Source organism: Strigops habroptila, chromosome 5 (genome assembly GCF_004027225.2).
Source record: "Strigops habroptila isolate Jane chromosome 5, bStrHab1.2.pri, whole genome shotgun sequence".
Classification (NCBI taxonomy): Eukaryota; Metazoa; Chordata; class Aves; order Psittaciformes; family Psittacidae; genus Strigops; species Strigops habroptila.
The window spans coordinates 35,187,281-35,206,469 of record NC_044281.2 but is presented as its reverse complement, the minus strand read 5'-3'; the positions used below and the strand labels follow the sequence as shown (position 1 = coordinate 35,206,469).

The following is a 19,189-nucleotide window of genomic DNA, read 5'->3' as shown; positions in this document are numbered from 1 at the left end:
AACAACTACAAAATGCTACAGCATTGAACAATAACCTTTAGTGAATTCTAATCTGTACTAAAACATGATTCTGTAAAACATGATTCTGGTGTCATCACTTTGTGACAGGAATTTTTGGAACAAATTAAAAATATTTTATTCTTAACATGTTAGTGTTCTGTAACAAATTTACAAGTTCAGTCTAGAATCAGGTAACTTTTTTTTCATTATGGGTTGTTGCACACTATTTAAGTGTCTAATTCAGTAATCATAGAATCATAGAATCATAGAATAGTAAGGGTTGGAAAGGACCTTAAGATCATCTAGTTCCAACCCCCCTGCCATGGGCAGGGACACCTTGCCCTAAACCACGTGGTCCAAGGCTCTGTCCAGCCTGGCCTTGAACACCACCAGGGATGGAGCATCCACAACTTCCCTGGGCAACCCATTCCAGTGCTTCACCACCCTCACTGTAAAGAACTTCTTCCTTATATCTAATCTAAACTTCCCCTGTTTAAGTTTGAACCAATTACCCCTTGTCCTACCACTACAGCCCCTAAGGAAGAGTCCTTCCCCAGCATCCTTATAGACCCCCTTCAGATACTGGAAGGCTGCTATGAGGTCTCCACGCAGCCTTCTCTTCTCCAGGCTGAACAGCCTCAACCCTCTCAGCCTGTCTTCATACGGGAGGTGCTCCAGCCCTCTTATCATCCTCGTGGCCCTCCTCTGGACTCGCTCCAACAGCATCATGTCCTTTTTATGTTGAGGACACCAGAACTGTACACAGTACTCCAAGTGAGGTCTCACGAGAGCAGAGTAGAGGGGCAGGATCACCTCCTTCAACCTGCTGGTCACGCTTCTTTTGATGCAGCCCAGGATACGGTTGGCTTTCTGGGCTGCAAGCGCACACTGCTGGCTCATGTTAAGCTTCTCATCAACTAACACCCCCAAGTCCTTCTCTGCAGGGCTGCTCTGAATCTCTTCTCTGCCCAACCTGTAGCAGTGCCTGGGACTGCCCCGACCCAGGTGTAGGACCTTGCACTTGGCTTGGTTAAACTTCATAAGGTTGGCATTGGCCCACCTCACAAGCGTGTCAAGGTCCCTCTGGATGGCATCCCTTCCCTCCAGCATATCAACCGAACCACACAGCTTGGTGTCGTCGGCAAACTTGCTGAGGGCGCACTCAATCTCACTGTCCATGTCGCCGACAAAGATGTTGAACAGGACCGGTCCCAACACCGATCCCTGAGGGACACCACTCGTTACAGGTTTCCAACTGGACATCGAGCCATTTACCACAACTCTTTGCGTGTGGCCATCGAGCCCGTTTTTTATCCACCGAGTGGTCCATCTATCAGATTGATGTCTCTCCAATTTAGAGACAAGGATGTCTTGCGGGACAGTGTCGAACGCTTTGCACAAGTCCAGGTAGATGACGTCAACTGCTCTGCCCCTGTCCATCAGTTCCATAGCCCCATTATAGAAGGCCACCAAATTGGTCAGGCAGGATTTCCCCTTAGTGAAGCCATGTTGGCTGTCACCAACCACCTCGTTGTTTTTCATGTGCCTTAGCATGCTTTCCAGGAGAATCTGCTCCAAGATTTTGCCAGGCACAGAGGTGAGACTGACTGGTCTGTTGTTCTCTGGGACTTCCATATTTCCCTTCTTGAAAATGGGGGTTATATTACCCTTCTTCCAGTCATCGGGAACTTCACCTGACTCAAATTACTCTTTGGCTAAAAAAGAGGGGATCTAATCTTTCTAGTTTGAAAGAGCTTTATATTTATTTAGTTGTTCTTAACTTCTTTTTATACCCTTTATGAATAATGGCTCTGTACTTAGCTAATTTTTGCTTGTTCTGCAAGATGCAGGACTTGGGTTGATTGTAGCATTACCTTGGAAGTGTTGATGAAGATCTTATATAGCTCAAATGTGCTGTGGTGTCTTCTACAGCTAAAGAGCACACCTCTGTGCATCCCTAGTCTACTGCCAATGGGATGACAGGCAGATGTAGATTTGTGTATAAATATTATGTTTTATAAATTGTTAGAATACTGTGAACAAACCTGTCATGGTGAATGATTCTTTTCTCCTGTTAATTAACTCCTCTTGTACCAGAAGTTGTTTCACTGAAATATATGGGAATGAGCTAAGTTGGCAGTCTTGATTTATTGCTTTAGCCTCATAACCTATTTTTCAAAAATGCACTATTCAAATTTGCCTTCTAGTACTAGATGAGAGATCAGTAACCTGCTCTCCTGAGAGCAAGCATATGAGTGAAGAAAGAAGTTCACGAAAGCTACACCTCTAGATAGCATGAAGGAAAAACTCTTAGAACTCAAATATGGCATTACTGCATTACTACAGCATGACTCCAGGATTCGTGGAGAAAACAATAAGCTGATAGCAACTGCTACAGAACATAGCTTTGTTATGTGTTATAACCCAAGCTCTCCCGGTTGAAGTACATGCGAGCCTGAGCTGGCTGCTCTGATGTCCTCTGTTCACTTGCACTCAGTGTCAAACAATGTCTACTGGATCTGAAGTGTTGTTCATGCCTGTAAAGGCTTGAACATGATATTATGATGGACCAAACCATAAATATTATGATGGGCCAAACAAACACTGTGTGTTATGAGAACACAGTGTTTGTTTGGTCCATCATAATATTTATGGTTTGGTCCATCATAATATCATGTTCAAGCCTTGTTGCATGGCCTTATTTGCAGTAGGAAAAGCTGGATGGTTGTCTTTGTTTAGCTAATTAACAAGCTAAACTGGGAGAAGAAGGCGCTGCAGATGAGGGCAGCGCCTCTCCGAACTCTCCGGACCCGTGGAAGGCCGGAATCATGGGCGTCCTGGTGCCCGGCTCCTGCAGCGGTCCCCCCAAGCCCGAGCTCTCGGAGCGATGCGCCTAGAGCAGGGCGCGGGACAGCCCCGGGCCACCCGGGGAGACGTGCCCAGCAGAAGCTGTGCCTGCAGCCCCGCCGCGGGACCGGAGCCGGGAGGACGATGTGCAGTTGCCGGTACCCGCAGACGGCGAGACGTGGCGGTAGGAGCGGGCGCCCGCGGCCGCCGAGGTGTGCAGGTGAGGGCCGTGCTCCCCCGCCGCGGGGCTGGGCAGGGGGCGGGGGCTCGGAGCTGCCCTGGCGAGAGGCGACCTCCGCGGGGGCAGTCGCTCTGCGGCACCAGAACCCTCGCGCACGCCCGGGGCCCCCGGCCCGCCCTGCCGGTGGCGGGAGGCGCCGCCGCGGGGTCCCGGTGCCAGCCCGACCCGGGTGCCGGTGCCGCCGCGGCCGGACTCTTTGCCGCGCGGCAGCGGCGACTGCTCGCCCCCTCCCCGCGCGCTGCCTGGCGGAGGGAGACGGCGCGTGGTGCCGGTCTCCATGGCAGTGGGCTGCGTGGGCGGAGTGGTCGGGGCCGCAGCGCGGCGGTGAACGAGCGCGCGAGGGAGGGAGCGAGCGAGCGAGTAAGGGAGGGAGGGAGCGCGCGCCCCCGACCCTCTCCCGCCCCTCGGTGTTTGTGTCAGGCTGCAGGCGGCGGCGGAGGGGCCCCGCGGCGCCGGCCCGGCCGAGGGGCGCCCACCCAGCCCGCCGCTGAGGCGAAGAGCCCCGCGCCTGCCCTCGCTCCGCGCCGCTCCCGCCATGGGCGGCCCGTAGAGCAGCGGGCTCGGTGGCTGGTTGCGGTGCCTGCGCGGCGGCGGCCATGGCGGTGGCGGTGGAGACGCGGCCGGAGCTGGTGGGGAAGCGGTTCCTGTGCGTCGGCGGCGGCGGCGAGGAGCCGCTGGAGAGCGGGCGCTGGCGGGCCGGGGTCATTCGTGCCGTGTCCCAGCGGGACTCCCATAGCCCCGACCTGGCGGTAAGAGCCGCGTCCCGTCCCGTGCCGGGGGGCTGCGGTGGGGCCGAGGCGGCGGCGCGGGGCCTGTGGCGGCGAGGGGCGGCGGGACGCCCCGGGCGGGTCCGGCGTGACATAGCCCTTCGCCCGGGGGGCGGCAGTGCAGGGGGAGAGTGCGTGTCAGCGCTCTTGGCGGCGGGGACGGCTGACGTGGAGCCCGCGCCGCCGCCGGGGGTCGAGGCCGGGGCGAGGCGAGTTTACCCGCGGCATGTGCGGCCGCGGCGTGGGGGGGACGGCGGCGGCGGACCCGGTCCCCTCCGTGCCCCTCGTGCGGATGCGGCCCCTGGCCGTGCAGCTGCCTCCGGCTGCGGTGGCCTTAAGACAGGGAGAATACCTGGCCTGGCCGCCGAGAGAAAATCAGCCTGCCCCTGGAGCAGCAGGGCTCGGGCTGGGGGCGAATGCGCCTGTTCCAGGGGAATGCAGAAAGCGTCGTCGTGTAGCACTGACCGATGGGGGCTAACGTGCTGGACGCGGTAGTGATCGCTGTTATTAAAAGAATGTCATTGTTTCCCTTCCTTTTATATTCGCTGTCACTGTTTTCCTAAGGGGTGTAGGAATGTGCGTGGAGGCTCGCGAAGGAGCCAGGATATGTTCTGTTGTGCTCAGACACACTCTCGCTGGGGGGGAAACACGACCAGGATTTCCTTGGGTTAGTGTTCCGAATGCATAATCTGTAAAATGGAGTTTTATTGTGCTCCGTGGACTTGGTCGTTATTTCATTTGTGAATTCTGTGGTCAAGTGAGTGCTACGCTACTGCTGTGGCTGTCTCCTTCTGATTTTTATATTATTTGGTGCTTCTGAACACACATTTAAAAATATCACGACTATGTAAATGGGCATTACGTAGGCTGAAAAAAGGAATCACCAAATTGCGCTGGGCAATCCGTATTGCTACTGGTGCGGGGGAGGCGTTCACAGCCGAACACGGTTCGGGGTGGAATGTTGCCTTTTTTACAAACTCATCAAGCAAACAATTGCCTGGTTTTAGAGCTTATTGATTGCTTGGTGCGGGAAGTGCGATTCACAAAAATGAAGAATTCTTGTTTTCATACATCACAGGCTTTAAGCCTTGTTTTAGAACCAGAACCTATGTGACACTTGAAGTGCTACTTTTTCTACTGTATTGTGGGCTGTTTGTTCCCCCCCATCCAGCTATAATTGAAGTAGCATGCTGTTCATGCCCTTCTTTATAAAATGGCCTGTATTTTCAACCTTTAGTTATATGTGAGAATAGTCTAGAATGTTTTATTTTTAGAACCTATTTTGGATGTTATTCTTGCAGGGTAGTATTCTCTAGAATCTATATACAATTATGGAAACACTGAGTAAGGTTTAAGGAGATATTTACTAACATTTACAAGTCAGAGCCATAATTTGTAAACTCTAGGGGCAGAGCTGACAAAAAGAGAAAGGGCATTAAAACCAAAGTGTTTCAGGGGTTATATCTCTTATGTTAAATGGATAATGTATGCTGCCTATCATAAGTACTTGCTCCTTTTCCTAACTTCGCTGAGTGTTTTTATCTTCAAATACTCTTTCATTACAATTCTTAGTAATTTAAAGAAGAACTGTAGCGTTATGGCTGGTTTCTAAGGCAGGATGACTAAGGATATTCTTACATGTTTTAGTAGAGTGCTATTTGCATAGGTACAAACTACCTGAGAAGCAGGATGGATGCTCCAGTCTGCATTTCAGCCTGGGTGCAGTGCAGTACTATTGTGGCCGTATTCATTCTGGTATTCAAGCTGGCAACACAGTGCTGCATTATGCTGTGTAGATACATTTCTAGTCACCTAGGAGTGCTGTAAGCCTGGGAAGGTTTTGGAAATGCTGTCTAGGTCTAATGTGTCCCAGACTATTACTTAGCTACTGGAGTGTCATTGCCCCTCTAGAGTGCAATATTTGGTTTTCGTGTTATCTGTTTTCTGTCCCCAAGGCACAAACAAGCATAAATCACAGAGGGAGTGGATAGAGGAAGAAATGATAACACTTCTGCTAGCAACAGGTAGTTTCTGTGGGTTAGGCTCTCCTTTTGCATTTGTTAGTTGATATTGGTTAACATGAGTACCCTCTTCCCCTGCTCCCAGTGCAGGACAAGGTTATTTTTTTCAGCTAGCCTTGGCTCCATGTGAACTGTCTTAGCTGGATGAGTGCTGCTCTTATACTTCCATGGCTTTTGGTTTTAGGTGGCCATCCCTATGAATAGCTCCAGACCCTTCTGCTACTCATCAGTGGAGTGAAATGGTAATTCTTGTTGACAGTTTCATTGCTGCCCATAGGGTGCAGCATAAAAATTTTGAAATTGACTTTTTGTCAATTTCGTGTATACCTCGTCCCTCTGAGTGGGATGCACCTGGCAGAAATGCAGAAGATGCCTTCAGCTGCTGGAAGGGAGGAGGGCAGCAGTGGGCATTTTCAAGATGCTTTGCAACCAACCAAAACTGAGTTATCTTTTAATCCTGGCTTTGGAAGGAAGTATCAGTACACTGTCTTTGTGTCTTTTACTGCTTAATAAGTATGAACCCCCCAGTCAGTTTCAATCAATATAAGAGTGGGGAGAGGTCTGAGAAAGATTATCTTCCCCCAGTCTCTGAAAGCTGACATCTGAGGGGACATGAGAGCTCTCCTCCCAGAAAAACCCGTAAAGGTGAGGAGGTCATGGTATTTTGTGTGCTCTTCCTGGAAGCAAAGAGGTGGTCTCCAGCTGGCCAACCAGCATGTATCAAGCTTCAAACCAGCCACAGCATATGCTGCCTCTTGCTTAGCCAGATATGTAGGTGATGGAGCTGATGGTATGTGAAGGTGGGTTTAAAGGCATGAGAAAGAGCTGAGTGTTAACAAAAGCATGAGTGCAAGCGTGAGTGTGGATATGGGAATATATGGATGAATAGAGAGTTTTATGAGGTGCAGGATCTTATGGAGACATGGGCAAGGTTAGAAGCAACTGACGTAATTAATGTTAAGTGGCCACAGGGCTTGTAAGAGCAAATCTGCAGGAAACGGAGCTTCATTAGTTCTGCTGTAAATAGAACTACTCATTAAATCAGGAACTACAGACTTGAAGGCTGGACTAGCTGCTTTCTGCTGGTGAGCAGGCAAATGAAGACTCCAGTTTTCATATGCTCCTAAGTGTGCTTTGTGATTTTCATAACTAAAGTAAGGAATCTTTTGATTGTTGAAATTACTGTTGTGCTAAGAAAATGTAGAAAGGAATTCAGTTATCCAGTATCTTCCTGATAGGTCTCTCCTACTCCAGGAGAGTATGTTGAATGACTCCTTACTTAGCACTTTTTATGATTGCAACGTAGCTGATATATGGTCTCTGTTTTATTGTAAAATGGATTTATTGATTTTTTTGTTTGTTTTTTTAAAATGAAGAACAGTGTCAAAGTGTTTTCCACTATTTTATTGAGATTTTGCCTTCCTCAGCTTTCCTGTTAATATACCACTAGTGGGGAATATGGTGAGAACAACTGTCACTGGGTGTGAGTGCTGTTGGTCTTCTGGAAGATGAATGCTCCTGCCATTACTTACGGATCCTTCTTGGCAGGATTTGGAACCCTTGCCTCGTTCTTAGTCACTGTGTAATGTTTACAGATGTTTTAAAAAACCTGCTCTACATATACAATATGTAGAATGTATAAAATTTAATCCTGGAGTTTTCTTGATGATTTTCACAGTCTGAGTCACAACTTGATAGACCTTTTGATCTTCCATTCTTGAGCATTCCTGTTTCATGAAAAGCATTTATTTATCTATAAATAAAAATACAAGCAAAAAAAGTTTAACATACGTACATGTATTTGTGTGTGTATATGTGCGTGTGTGTGTTTCACTAGTCATTGAGAGAATTCGTAACTATTTTTTCTGCTTAAGTAACAGTGGGTGTTGTTAGAAGAAGATGGCAACCCTGTTTTTCCTTGCTTCTGCTAACTGTTTGGAAAAGCCTGTGTGCTGCTCTGATTGCAGTGATAACTCTGGTCAAATAAAGAAGTGGCCAGGAGGAAAGAGGTGGAGTCAATGCCATATGATCTCCCTGGGCTTGCTGTCCCAAAAGAATTGCTTTCTGGGCCACACATTGCAAAATGTGTGTTTAATCACTACTGATGAGATTTGATATGGTAATGGCAGAGGTGTTCTCTTATACTGTGCTTAAGAAGTGATTATTTAGAGGAGTAATTTTTTTTTTAAATATAAACCAAATTATTAAAATGATTTTGCTTACCAGAAATGCTTCATAGTTGTGTGACTTTTCATGGTCCTGCGGTTGTACATTGAATATAATCCTATAGTCAGCTGTATATTTTCTCCACGTGAAATTCAAAATGGAAATAAGCTTCTAAACACATAATGTGCAACCCTGAATAAAAAGTATAGCTATAAGTTGCAGTGATCTGTAACTGTGTATTTATTGATGCAGGAACTTTGCTGCCATGATGTTCATGGATTGGAAGACAGAATTAAGAATTGAGTAGTTTGGTAGTCCTTAATATTTTATGTAAAACTTAGTAATTGTGCATAGGGAAATATATTATGGCAATAAATCACCATGTTAGATATTCTTCATAAACCACTAAATGTTAGTGATAGTTTGAAGCAGTTGTTTGATTTTTATTTGCAGTAAAATTATTAAGATAGGGAAAACAGTACATTAATAGTTTTGGTAAATTGTATTTTTTAAATACCTCATCTTTACTAATTTGCAAATAAGGAATTGTTAAAAATTCAGTATTTCTGTTAAAAACATTTAAAGAGAATAGCTGCAGACTTTGTGTGTCTATTTTAACTGAATTTGCCCTCACTTAACAGTAAAATGGAAGGTCACAAAATGTAATGGAAACTTAATCAGTATTGCATTCTAGATAACATGAAAATAATTTGAAATAATTACTGATAATTTGGAAATGAGATATTTTAAAGAAGTAGTTAATGCGCTGATAGCTTTTCACTAAAAGATGAAGTTAAACTTGCCTTCACTGTGTGTGGAACTGCTCTTGTGCAGTCTTTTTATGACTTGTAATTGTTGTAACCTTCCTGCTTCTGCATTCCCAAACTTTCTGGATGGCATATGGCTTTATCATACAGGCACAGAATTGCACTTCTGTGGGTAACATTTGTTGTCTGCCATATATTAATTTCTAGTGCAATGTGTTTTTTCCTTTCACTAAGATAGTACATAAGGAGAAACTGAATGTTCTTAATATATTTGAGCTAATCTGATTAAAAATTAAATTGTTTTTTTTCATTACTTATTTTAGAAGTACATGCTCTGCAGCTTTGACTTGTTATCCTTAAAATAAACTGGAAGATGCAGAAAACTATCCAGTAAAAATATTGTTAAAGTAAATATAGAAATATGCTTTAAACTAGTTGTGCATAGCTTGGTGGTGGATAATGGAATTTTAAAATGCTACATGTTTCTGTATCAGCATCTGGGTGAAACATGAAGAGCAAGTTGTTGGTGACGAGCTTGTCATGTTATTTACTTCAGCTATTTGAGATGATGCTGAAAACATGCAAGAGTTTATCACATCACTATTGCCTCTGGATCCAGAGAAGGGATGTTGTTGTAGGATGCGTTTTGTATGTGTTTTGAATTTGGTTTGAAAGGACTGGGAGAAGCTCAAAATGCAACAGGGATTTAGACAATTTTCAGTTGTTTCTACCATTCTATACCATTATTGAAGCCAAAAAGAATCTTGTAAGTTTTGGTACATGTCAGCTAAGCAATCTTCTCTTGGCTCAGGAGTAAAGAAAACTTCCTGTTTCCTTTCTGTGTTTCTAATAAGATTGAGCTTGTCATCCTGTGCCTGTGAATGTCACCTCATCTGTCTTCCAGAGTTGCCACGTGAAGTTAGTGTTCAGGAAAGAGCATCTTTTTCATAGTAATTGACAAGAAGATCAAACAGATAAGTGTTCTGATGTAATTGGCTGCAACGATTCAATGGTTTATTCTCTGCCCTTCCCTCTTCTTTACTTTTATACTAATAGAATCCTGGATATGATGTAGATCAACAAGTAAATACATACTTAGACTGATGGATTTTGAGGAAAGTTTATTTGAATGTCAAGATTGCAAACAGAATTTAGGTGTCCTGAGCTAGGCATTAATCAGTTTATTAATTTGCTGCATAGTTGCAAAGTATGCAGCAGGAAATGAAATACGGAAAAAGGAGAAGTTTGATCCTGTGCTTAGATCTTTCAGGAGGCTTTAAGAAAGAAATATCAAGTATTTTCTTAATCAAAAAAGTATTTGCTTTTGCCTTTTATATGCCATGCATGCAAACAATGTATTATTCCAGATTTGCATTATATCAGACTTCTCTTGGTCCAGAACTTTGAGTGAATCTTTGGAGGTGTTTCAAAAAAAAAAAAAAAAAACACCAAAAAAAACCCAACCAAAACCCAAACCCCAAAAACCAGACCAACAAAAAACCAACGCACAACAGGGCATAGCCATTGTAAAGGGTTTTAAAGAATGAGTAGTCATTTTAGAAGAAGCCATTATTTCTGTGCACATACCAACATCTCAAAACCTGCTTGAGAACAGCAGAACTGTTCTTTAATGTCAAATTGAGTGAATTTTAAATGTGCTCCTTTTAAAATTTGGCCAAAAAAAAAGCTCAACCTTCTTCTGATCCTACTGTCAGTGATTTGTAGAGATGCTTAGTTTCACTGGTGATCTTGAGTCTCTCTGCTGGGATCAGGCTTGACCTTCCCTTTCGGTAGGACTTGATAAGCTGCTTCTGCTTTTGATGGAACAAAGTAAGTATTGATCATATGAGAAGTTTACCTCAAGTTGGCAACAGGGTGTTTGTCTCAAAAGAGACACTGCTACGAGGTGCAGTTATTGCCCACTTTTGTGCTTTGGGCACGGACATTCAGTGTTGCTGAAAGGATGGTTTCCCTCCTATCCCTACTAGAGAGGGTCTGAAGTCTGATCTGCTTGTAACCAGCTTGTTCTTTGAAGGTGGTGGAGAATTCTAAGCTAGACTAATGCTATATTGCATTATATTGACTCATCAAGAAAGCTACTGGTTTTAGTGGTACGTGGGATTAACATCAGCTAACTTTCATGTTATAAGACAGAGTGAGAGCAGGGGAAACTAGAAGGACCTTGTGGATTTTGCTGTGTTTTGCTTTCTGTTAATTTTCTTTAAAATATTATTTTATTTTTACTTTAAATAGCCGTTACTGCCTTTCAGAATTGAGTGGAATGGAGCAACTTAATCTGCTCATGAGGAAATTGCCTCCATTTACATAGATAAACTGGATTTGACCTAATTCATGTACTCTATTCAGAGCTTCATGGGCACAGAAGATGCAGGGTAAGCATCAAGGCTTTTAGCTTGGCCCTCCCATGGCAGCATTTTTAGAGGTTTTGGAGGCTGTGGTTCCACAGACATTTCTCTTGGTGGCACTGCTGGCTTAATTTTTTTTTTTAACCTTGAGCAGCTTCCTGATCCTGCTATGGCACTTCAAGCAGTTGTACTGAGGCTTAGGAGGTGGTATGGGATCAATCAGAGGCAAATGGCAGAGGGTAGGTGCAGCTTAAGCTGTCACTGTTTCCGGGAGAAATGTCTCTGGACCGTGGCCTACATGAAGTAGTTGAAAACTAACTTAAATATCTTAGAGTTTCATTCACTGTAACTAGTAAATGTGTCTTAACTTGTTCAGCTGTAATGCAGGAATTTTGTATTGCAGTTGAATTATTGATACCTATTAATTCAGTATAAATAACCTATTCTTTCACTTGCATAAGGAAATATATGTTTAAAACACATAACATCATTTGAAATCTGTTGATGCTATACTTCTTTGCAAAGGCAAGTTTTGGGAGAATAGATGTGAAATTAAATGCTTTGAGGGAGACAAGCATTTATATGGTGAAATGCATATACCTCTGATGCCTCAGTGAAATATTGCATATGATATTTCTGCAAAAATATGATCTTTTTGATTGTAATGATCGGCACTGTAATTAATGTAGATGTTGAAATGATTGCAGCTAGGCTGCACTGCAAGTAGCTTCCTGCTATGTATGACAACTGAAGTAGACACTGCTGACTTAGTAGTTAGGTTGACTCACCATGGGTTTACTTTTTTGGTAAGAGAACAGGGCTCTTTAATAAAATGATTATCTAAAATCTGGAGTGTGATTGCTGTGTGAAAGAGAGAGCACTTGCTGAGTCATTCCCAGGTGGCCCAAGTCAAATCTCTTTGGTCTGGAAAGCTGTGTTTTTGAGGAGCAGTAGCAAAGATGGTTTGTTTTTAAAGGCCACCAGCTTGCTGTTTCTTTCTTATTTATTTATTTATTTATTCAGTCAGTCATTCATTCCCAAAACCAAAATGTCCCAAAAAGCCAATACCAAACAGACAAACAAACTTGGGGTAATAGGAAATAAGTGATTTAAACTGTTCAATTAGTATAAAAAATCTTGGAGAAAGAGTGACAGGAAATTAGTAGTGAAGTCTTAGACTGGAGTTTGTCATTAATCTGTAGCTTTTCTTGCTTCCCTATTTTTCCTAAGGCAAAACTCAAAGATTTCATTTCGCAGCCTTGGTCTTCATCAAAGGCAGAAGCAAGTACATGCAAGCAAGGCATGGTGCGAGCTGCTTTTATGGGAGATGTTAATGACTTTTGGGCTATAGACCTATAGTGATATTTAAAGAATTAGGAGCTAAGAGTGGTGTAGTGACAATATTTCAGTCAAAAATAGAGAGGCTGATGTAGTTGAAGGCTGAATGTGAATCAGGTACTGTGATCTTAAGAGCAGTCGTGACACTTAGCTATCATACATCTGCAGTTCTGGTACATAGCTGCACTTCCTCACTCTTGCTTTAAGCTGATTTGGAGCTCAGGGAGTCTTTGCAGCAGAGGTCTTCGGGTTTTGTAGCCCTTGCTGGGTTTTTCCTAAGTGAGTTTGTAGGAAACCTTTTTGAATCCCTGTGGACTCTTCAACATCCTGTGGCAAAAAAGGGTCAGCCTTTAGCTGTGCATTGTACTCGGGGATTGCTTGCTGTTGTTTCAGACACACTTTGTTTCTGTGTTGTGAGATAAAAGTCAACAGTTAACCCTTGTTTAACATTTGCATGCCACTTGTGATTTTATTAGCTCTGCTGTACTACTTCATACTCCTCTATTGGAGCGTATAAATCTGGCAATTTTCCTTTAACGTTTCTTAACCCAAGAGACTTGGAAATACCTGTTCTGCGTGTCAGTCCTTCCCAACACTGTCCAAATAAATGTCTGTTTGAACCAGATTATTTCAAAGAGCATGCAGTTTGTTTGCATATCTTAAATGGCTGTCAGCATGGAGATGCGTATCTTCACATTATTTCCTTTCTGCAGATTTTTCTGAATAGATTTAATTTAACACTGTTGGGGTGTTTTCTTCTGGTGTCCCTTCCCCCCCTGGAAAAAAACCTAACATTTTAAACGAGTTTTAAACTGTAAAAATTTTTTTCTCCACTAGGGTAAATTGATGATTTTTTTCCTCCAGTTATGGTAACCAAAAAAGACAGAGGGTGGTTGTGAAATACTTCTGGCTTGCTAACTGTTAATCCAGGTGGGTTGTCCTAAATATGCCTGATCCTTCTATATACTGTCATATTTTAACATTTGTATATAGGCCAGAATGTGACGTGAATATTTTTAGACAATGTCATGACCACTTCTTAATTTGATGAGTAACTTTTATAATGAATGGATTACTTATCTCCTTCTACATGATATTTAACAGAAATAATAAATTTTGACTCATTGAAAGAAATGTCTATCTTTGTATAAATAGAAAATACTTCAAGTGCTTTGTTACTTTTTACCATATTTTTCCTTTAGAAATTTGTCATCTAGATTAATCTGTTCCTTTTGTTATCTATAGCTTTTGACAATATTTCAACTTAATGTGGGGCCTAAGACTACATAAAATATAAAATGAAAAATCTCATTTGCTAAATTATTCACTAATTTGCTTACTAATTCCATCAGATGTGGTTTGTGTGGTTTGTATTTTTTGCTTTTTTTTTTTAACCTGATAGTATTTCATAAAACATTGTAAAGATTTTTATATTTTAAAATGGAAAGATTTGGTTTTCTGTTGACACTTGGAAAAATGCTTTGCTGACACTACTGAATTTTTTAAGTTTTATTTCTGTAATAATGTCTTGTCCAGGTAAAGTGAGAGGTGTGTGTACACTTTGGCACATTTTTTCCTCTGTCTTTTTTTAGACATTAAATGGGTTTTCCATTGTCTAATTTTGATGATAAAAAACCAGTGGTTTTCAGACAGCTTTGAGCATGGCTTATGTTTCAGTAATATTGCAAAGGTGATCACTGTTCACTGGCTGGTTGCAAATGTGATAAACAGTATACAAGTTAAGTCTTAAGTTTGCTGATATGTTACTTTACTGCTAAAATAATGAGCAATAAAGACCCAAGTAATGGCAGAACTTAATAGGACTCTTCAGTTGGTACCTTTGAAATTGATGAAGTCTGTATCATTTGTATCATTCAATACCTTCTTCTCCCCCACCTTCCATGCTTTAAATAGTATGTCTTCAGTTGAGAAGAGGACAATGTAAGGACATGTAGAATGGTCCTTAGGGATATTAGGGCTGAGTTGGCTGGTTTTTGGAGGTGGGAAAGAATGGAATTCTTTTTCATTTTTTTTTTTTCCCCCCCTCTGAACACCTTTTGATCAGTTCTTGAGGTTTTTTTGATCAGTGGTAAGACTGGGCAGGCATATATAGGAACTAGAGTGTATGGGTCAATTAGCAGAGGAGGAAGGAAAGAAGAGAGGACCATAGTGGTTTAGATTTGGGAACCCATACATCGTGTGATATAAGTGGGAAGACTCTTTGTCTGTCTTTGTGCAGCATCCCTTCCTGGGAGGCTTCTGCCTCCTGAAGCAGTGGGTCCGTTCTCAAGCACAGGGAAATAGTAAGAAATTTGTAAAGAAAAAAATCTAAATGTTGAAGTTCAATACCTACATTCACAGTTTTACTGAAAGCTAATGGTTCCTAAAACTCAGGGGGAAAAAAAAACAACTCAAAAAGCATTGACTGTTTAAAGTCAGAGAGCAGACATGAAGCTGGTATTGCTGTTAGATTATAGCTTGGGCCACGCGTAGTTCTTGTTCCTAAGGCTGTAAGTTTGGCATTTCTCAGGGCAGTTGCTGAACTGAAGTTTTTTGTGGCTCTTCCATGGCATTGCACATATAGGACAGAAAGCATGAACTCAAACCTTACTTTATAGCAAGGTACCTTGGATAGATAACTGTAGGCTGGCAATCTAAGTACCATGGAGAATAATATAGCAGCAGAATATGGGAGTTGGAAAGTTAGGTCTTACAAACTGCTTTCCTAATGCATACTGTCGTGGAGGGAGGTGTTGCCTGATACTGTGTTAGGTTTCAACTACCTGTGGATCACAGAAAAGTGGTTCTGAGGGTGTCTGTGCTAGTGCAGTCAAGTTGTCTCTGAGTTTGTGCCGCTTGGCTGGCTGACCTTTTGGCTGATTTTTAACTAAGGCTGCTGTTGAATTGTGTTAGTCATGAGCACTTAAACAGGCAGGTAGCCTTGATGGAGATTAGTTTATCAGACGTCTACTGAGTTGCAAACTCCCACTGCAGCTTTATCCACTCTTAGGCTATTCAGACTCTCTGCAGTGGGATTTTTATTGTCTGAACAAGTGGAGCTACAGGATTAACCTTTTCCTTCAGAGTGGAGCTGTGGCGCATGCAGGACTTTACCTTTGCTCTGCTTTGTTTTTATTGTTGGTTAGGAGAAGACAGTTAGGGTTGTGGGTCCTGTGGTGTATGGCATTTGTAGTAGTGCTGAAGGCTGTTCCGGTGAGCACTGATGATGGACTAGGGCAGTATATGTTGTTAAGTTTCTATTTCCCTAGTGGCTGTTTCTGTATAGTCCTTTTAACTGTTTCCCAACAGTTTATTAACATTATTTAAAATGGAAGATGCTTGTTCAGATACTCTAATGAAAGATGTTACTATCAATCTGGAAGAAAATGAAGTCTGCTTTTAGCAGAATCATGCCAAATGGTTTGAGAGTTTGAAGGGTGGTCAGCCTGTGACATTGTATCAAACGTGCAGCAGTTTACAACTTAAAGTATGTGTGCGTTATGGAAAATGCACATCTGGGGAAGAAGATACAACAAAAAAATTTCTACAGGTTGTAATGTATAAAAATAAGTGACAAAGAAATCCTTAAACATTTTCACAGAGCAGTTAATATCATGGTCCTTCCAATTAAAAGGCATTGTGGAGGAGCTTTCAAATGAGTGCTGTAAAATAACATCTCCATGCACCTTGCTGCCTCCTGTGTTTTTTCTTACCTTCTAATGTTAGAAATATCAAACCACCAAGGTAGCCAGCATGAGAAAATTGGCAATAATAAGTGTTATGCAGGGAGATGTCATCTTACTGTTATGTAAGTATAAATAGAAGATTAGACTGTTCTTTCTGGATGCGTGAGTCAAAATTATTGACAGTGCTTTAATCTTACCTCATCCTGTGCAAAACACTCAATCTGATGTTGTCCTAGTCCTGTTTAGCATCTCCTGTTTCCTACCTACCCCACTGATAAGCTGTATTTTAATTTCTCCTTAGATCACATCTCTCTATTGCATCTTTCTATGGTCAGAGTACTTCAGGCTTCTCATAAGCATCTTGTCCTGTCCTCACAGTTGGAAGACTTCCAGTAAACCTCCCTTCTCTCAGAGAAGCTAACATAAATTCCATTTTTTTATGTGAGGCTCAAACCTACTGAATCTGTTGATTGCTCATCTTAAAAAAGACATCAAGGCTGTCTCTGTTAGCAGTAGGTGGTTACACAATTTTGTTGGCTGTATGTTTCTGTAGGTAATAAATGGAGCAAAGATTAAGTAGTGGTGTGTTTTTGCTGAAGGTGATCCGAAAGATTGGGGGGGATTAATTTAGAAAATGGATCTGTGTGTGTGTGATTTTGTTTGTTTGAAGGTAAGACTGAGGTGTTCTAGGGTAAATAGACTGTGAATCGCATGATAAACTTCTGCCAAGTCTCAGTGCTGGAGTTACTGAGATTACCATTTCTGTGTCCATGCAATTCTGTTTACTTTGTAGGACAATCTTTGACCAAGACCTCTCTGTGGTAGGTGCTGTGCAAACACAGAGCTAAAATTGTCTGTGCCTCAGAGTTCGTGAAATCTGGAAGGACAAGGAGCTGAAATGAGGTTATAATGATGTGCTGTTTGTGTACAGCAACCTAACCTTTGGGAAAGCTTGTGACAGGAGAGATAGGAGAGGTTTTTGAGGCGTATAACAAAGTAGCTCTACTGGTGTTTATTGGTTATGTCTGTCAAACGGGAAGGGTAGCCGGGGATAAAACTCAAAGGTGGCAGGCTGAAACTGCTTTGGTTTTGTTTGGTGGTTTGTTTGGTGGTTTTGTTTTGGGTTGTTTTTCTTTTTAGCAGCCAGTGACAGAGATTTTGTTTAAATATGCATCAGAAGCAGGACTTAGCATTTTGTAGCTGAGTCTGAAGATTTTTAAAACAAAACTGTAGTAAGGTGTGTGGATAGAGAAAGGAGGCAAAATTATGTAAAAAAGAGATGCTGTCATTGTGATGTAGTAGAACAGTTATTGTGTATCAGTATTGTGAGAGGATAAGTGGAACAGAATTCTGTGAAGTCCGAAGGGGGAAAAAATGGTGTAATAAGTGAAGGTAGGAACCTAGGTAAGATGTAAATATAGGTCTGAGGGTGAAGGTGTTGGAGGAGTTGATACTGGGATGAATACTGAAAACTCTCAGCTTAGCTACATTGTCCTTGAGGGTGGAGAGTATGAAAGCTAGTGTCAAGGAGTGAGTTTAAACGATTTTTGTGACCCTAACCATAGAGTTGTGCTAAGTAGTCTGATTCACCTCCTATTTAAATACATTCTGGATTCCTCCTCCCCCAGTATAGAGAATGTATATTTCATTTTCATCACACATTTGCTGTTTCTGTGGTATGAACTTGGGAAATAACTTCTGAGATAGATTACATGAGTGACTTGTGAACTGTGTGCAGACCATTTGTGGTCTAGGAGACTAAGTGGTAAGTGGAACCAGGTATTTCTAATGAAAGTTTAAATGAATACTGATCTCAAAAGGTTTGAATACTAACAGTAGCTTTTTAGTCCTAAAGGCTTTGGAATCACTTTTATTTGAATGTTTCTGATGATTTAGTAGGCCCACAGTCATTGACATCTTGATGACAAGGGTTGGTGGCAACTTGAGTTGCCAGCAGGCTTTTTCATACATCATTGTGGTGTGAGTTGTGTTTTGTTACAGATGTGGCAAAGACCTCTTGATTTTCACTTTACTGTAGAGGTTTGAATAATCGGGAGTGACAGAGGATTTGAGTAATAATCAAATTAACCTGGATTGCGTAAACATGTAATAGTTGAGATCCTTTTTCTGCGAGGAACTGACTAATTTGTCAAGATGTCAAATTGGTCACAAGCCAAGCTAATCACTTCTGTGGGTTGCATCAAGAAAGACAGAAGAAATACTCCATATGTTCTGATTTGTATTCATTCAGTTTTGCCTAACAAAATTTTAGGTGTTAAGTAGGGTTTGCGACACCCTCTTGTTTTAACATCTCCAACCTGTGAAAGTGCTGAAACATGATAAAGTCTGGACCATGCTATTATTAAATGCACCCATGCATTAAAACCCAAGTTTTTAATACTTCCACAGGAGGATAACCTTTTAAAGTTGCCAGAGGAGGCAAGAGCATTGGTGTGCTTACCAGCCTTCTGAGGTTTTATGCCTCTTGAGTTGGGAGGGAATAATTATCCTAATTTGATAGATTTGGAGCCTCTATGAATATTTTATATTGACCAAATTACTGGAATGCTTAACTGTGTGAACATATTGGTTTAGTTTAGCGGGGAAGAGGAGGTGGAGGTGTCTGGGGGAAAATATGCAGGAACAGAAAGAATTTTGTGTCTTGGCAGAGAATTTGAGTGCTGTTAAGCCAGTGACTCTGACATCCCTCGTTGGCTTTTTTCTTTTTTTTTTTCCTTTTTTTTTTTTTTTTTTTTTTTTTTAGCTTCTTTGTTTTTAATTCAGCCGACAGGAATGGTGGTGTTTAGAAGAGCCAAAGTTGGATGTGTAAAAGAAGGTATTTTTTTCACGCATTTTCTACTCCTACTCGCAAGAGTGGGTTGTAATAATTCAAGGATGCAGACTGAGATGTAGGAGTCCTGAAAATGGGTGTGCGTGGAAAAAAAATCAGGATAGCCTTAAGTATCATAACAAGATGTTAAAATAGGCAT

General features: G+C 42.1%; 1 protein-coding gene across 1 annotated transcript in view; it reads left to right on the top strand.

Moving 5' to 3' along the window:
• The first annotated feature begins 3,404 nt into the window (after positions 1–3,404).
• JMJD1C (jumonji domain containing 1C) overlaps positions 3,405–19,189 on the top strand; it is a 165,490-nt gene continuing 149,705 nt past the window's right edge. Inside the window, exon 1 of the mRNA XM_030488743.1 lies at positions 3,405–3,837. Coding sequence (XP_030344603.1) covers positions 3,685–3,837 — 153 coding nt within the window. The 5' untranslated portion in view covers positions 3,405–3,684. The remainder of the gene's footprint in view (positions 3,838–19,189) is intronic.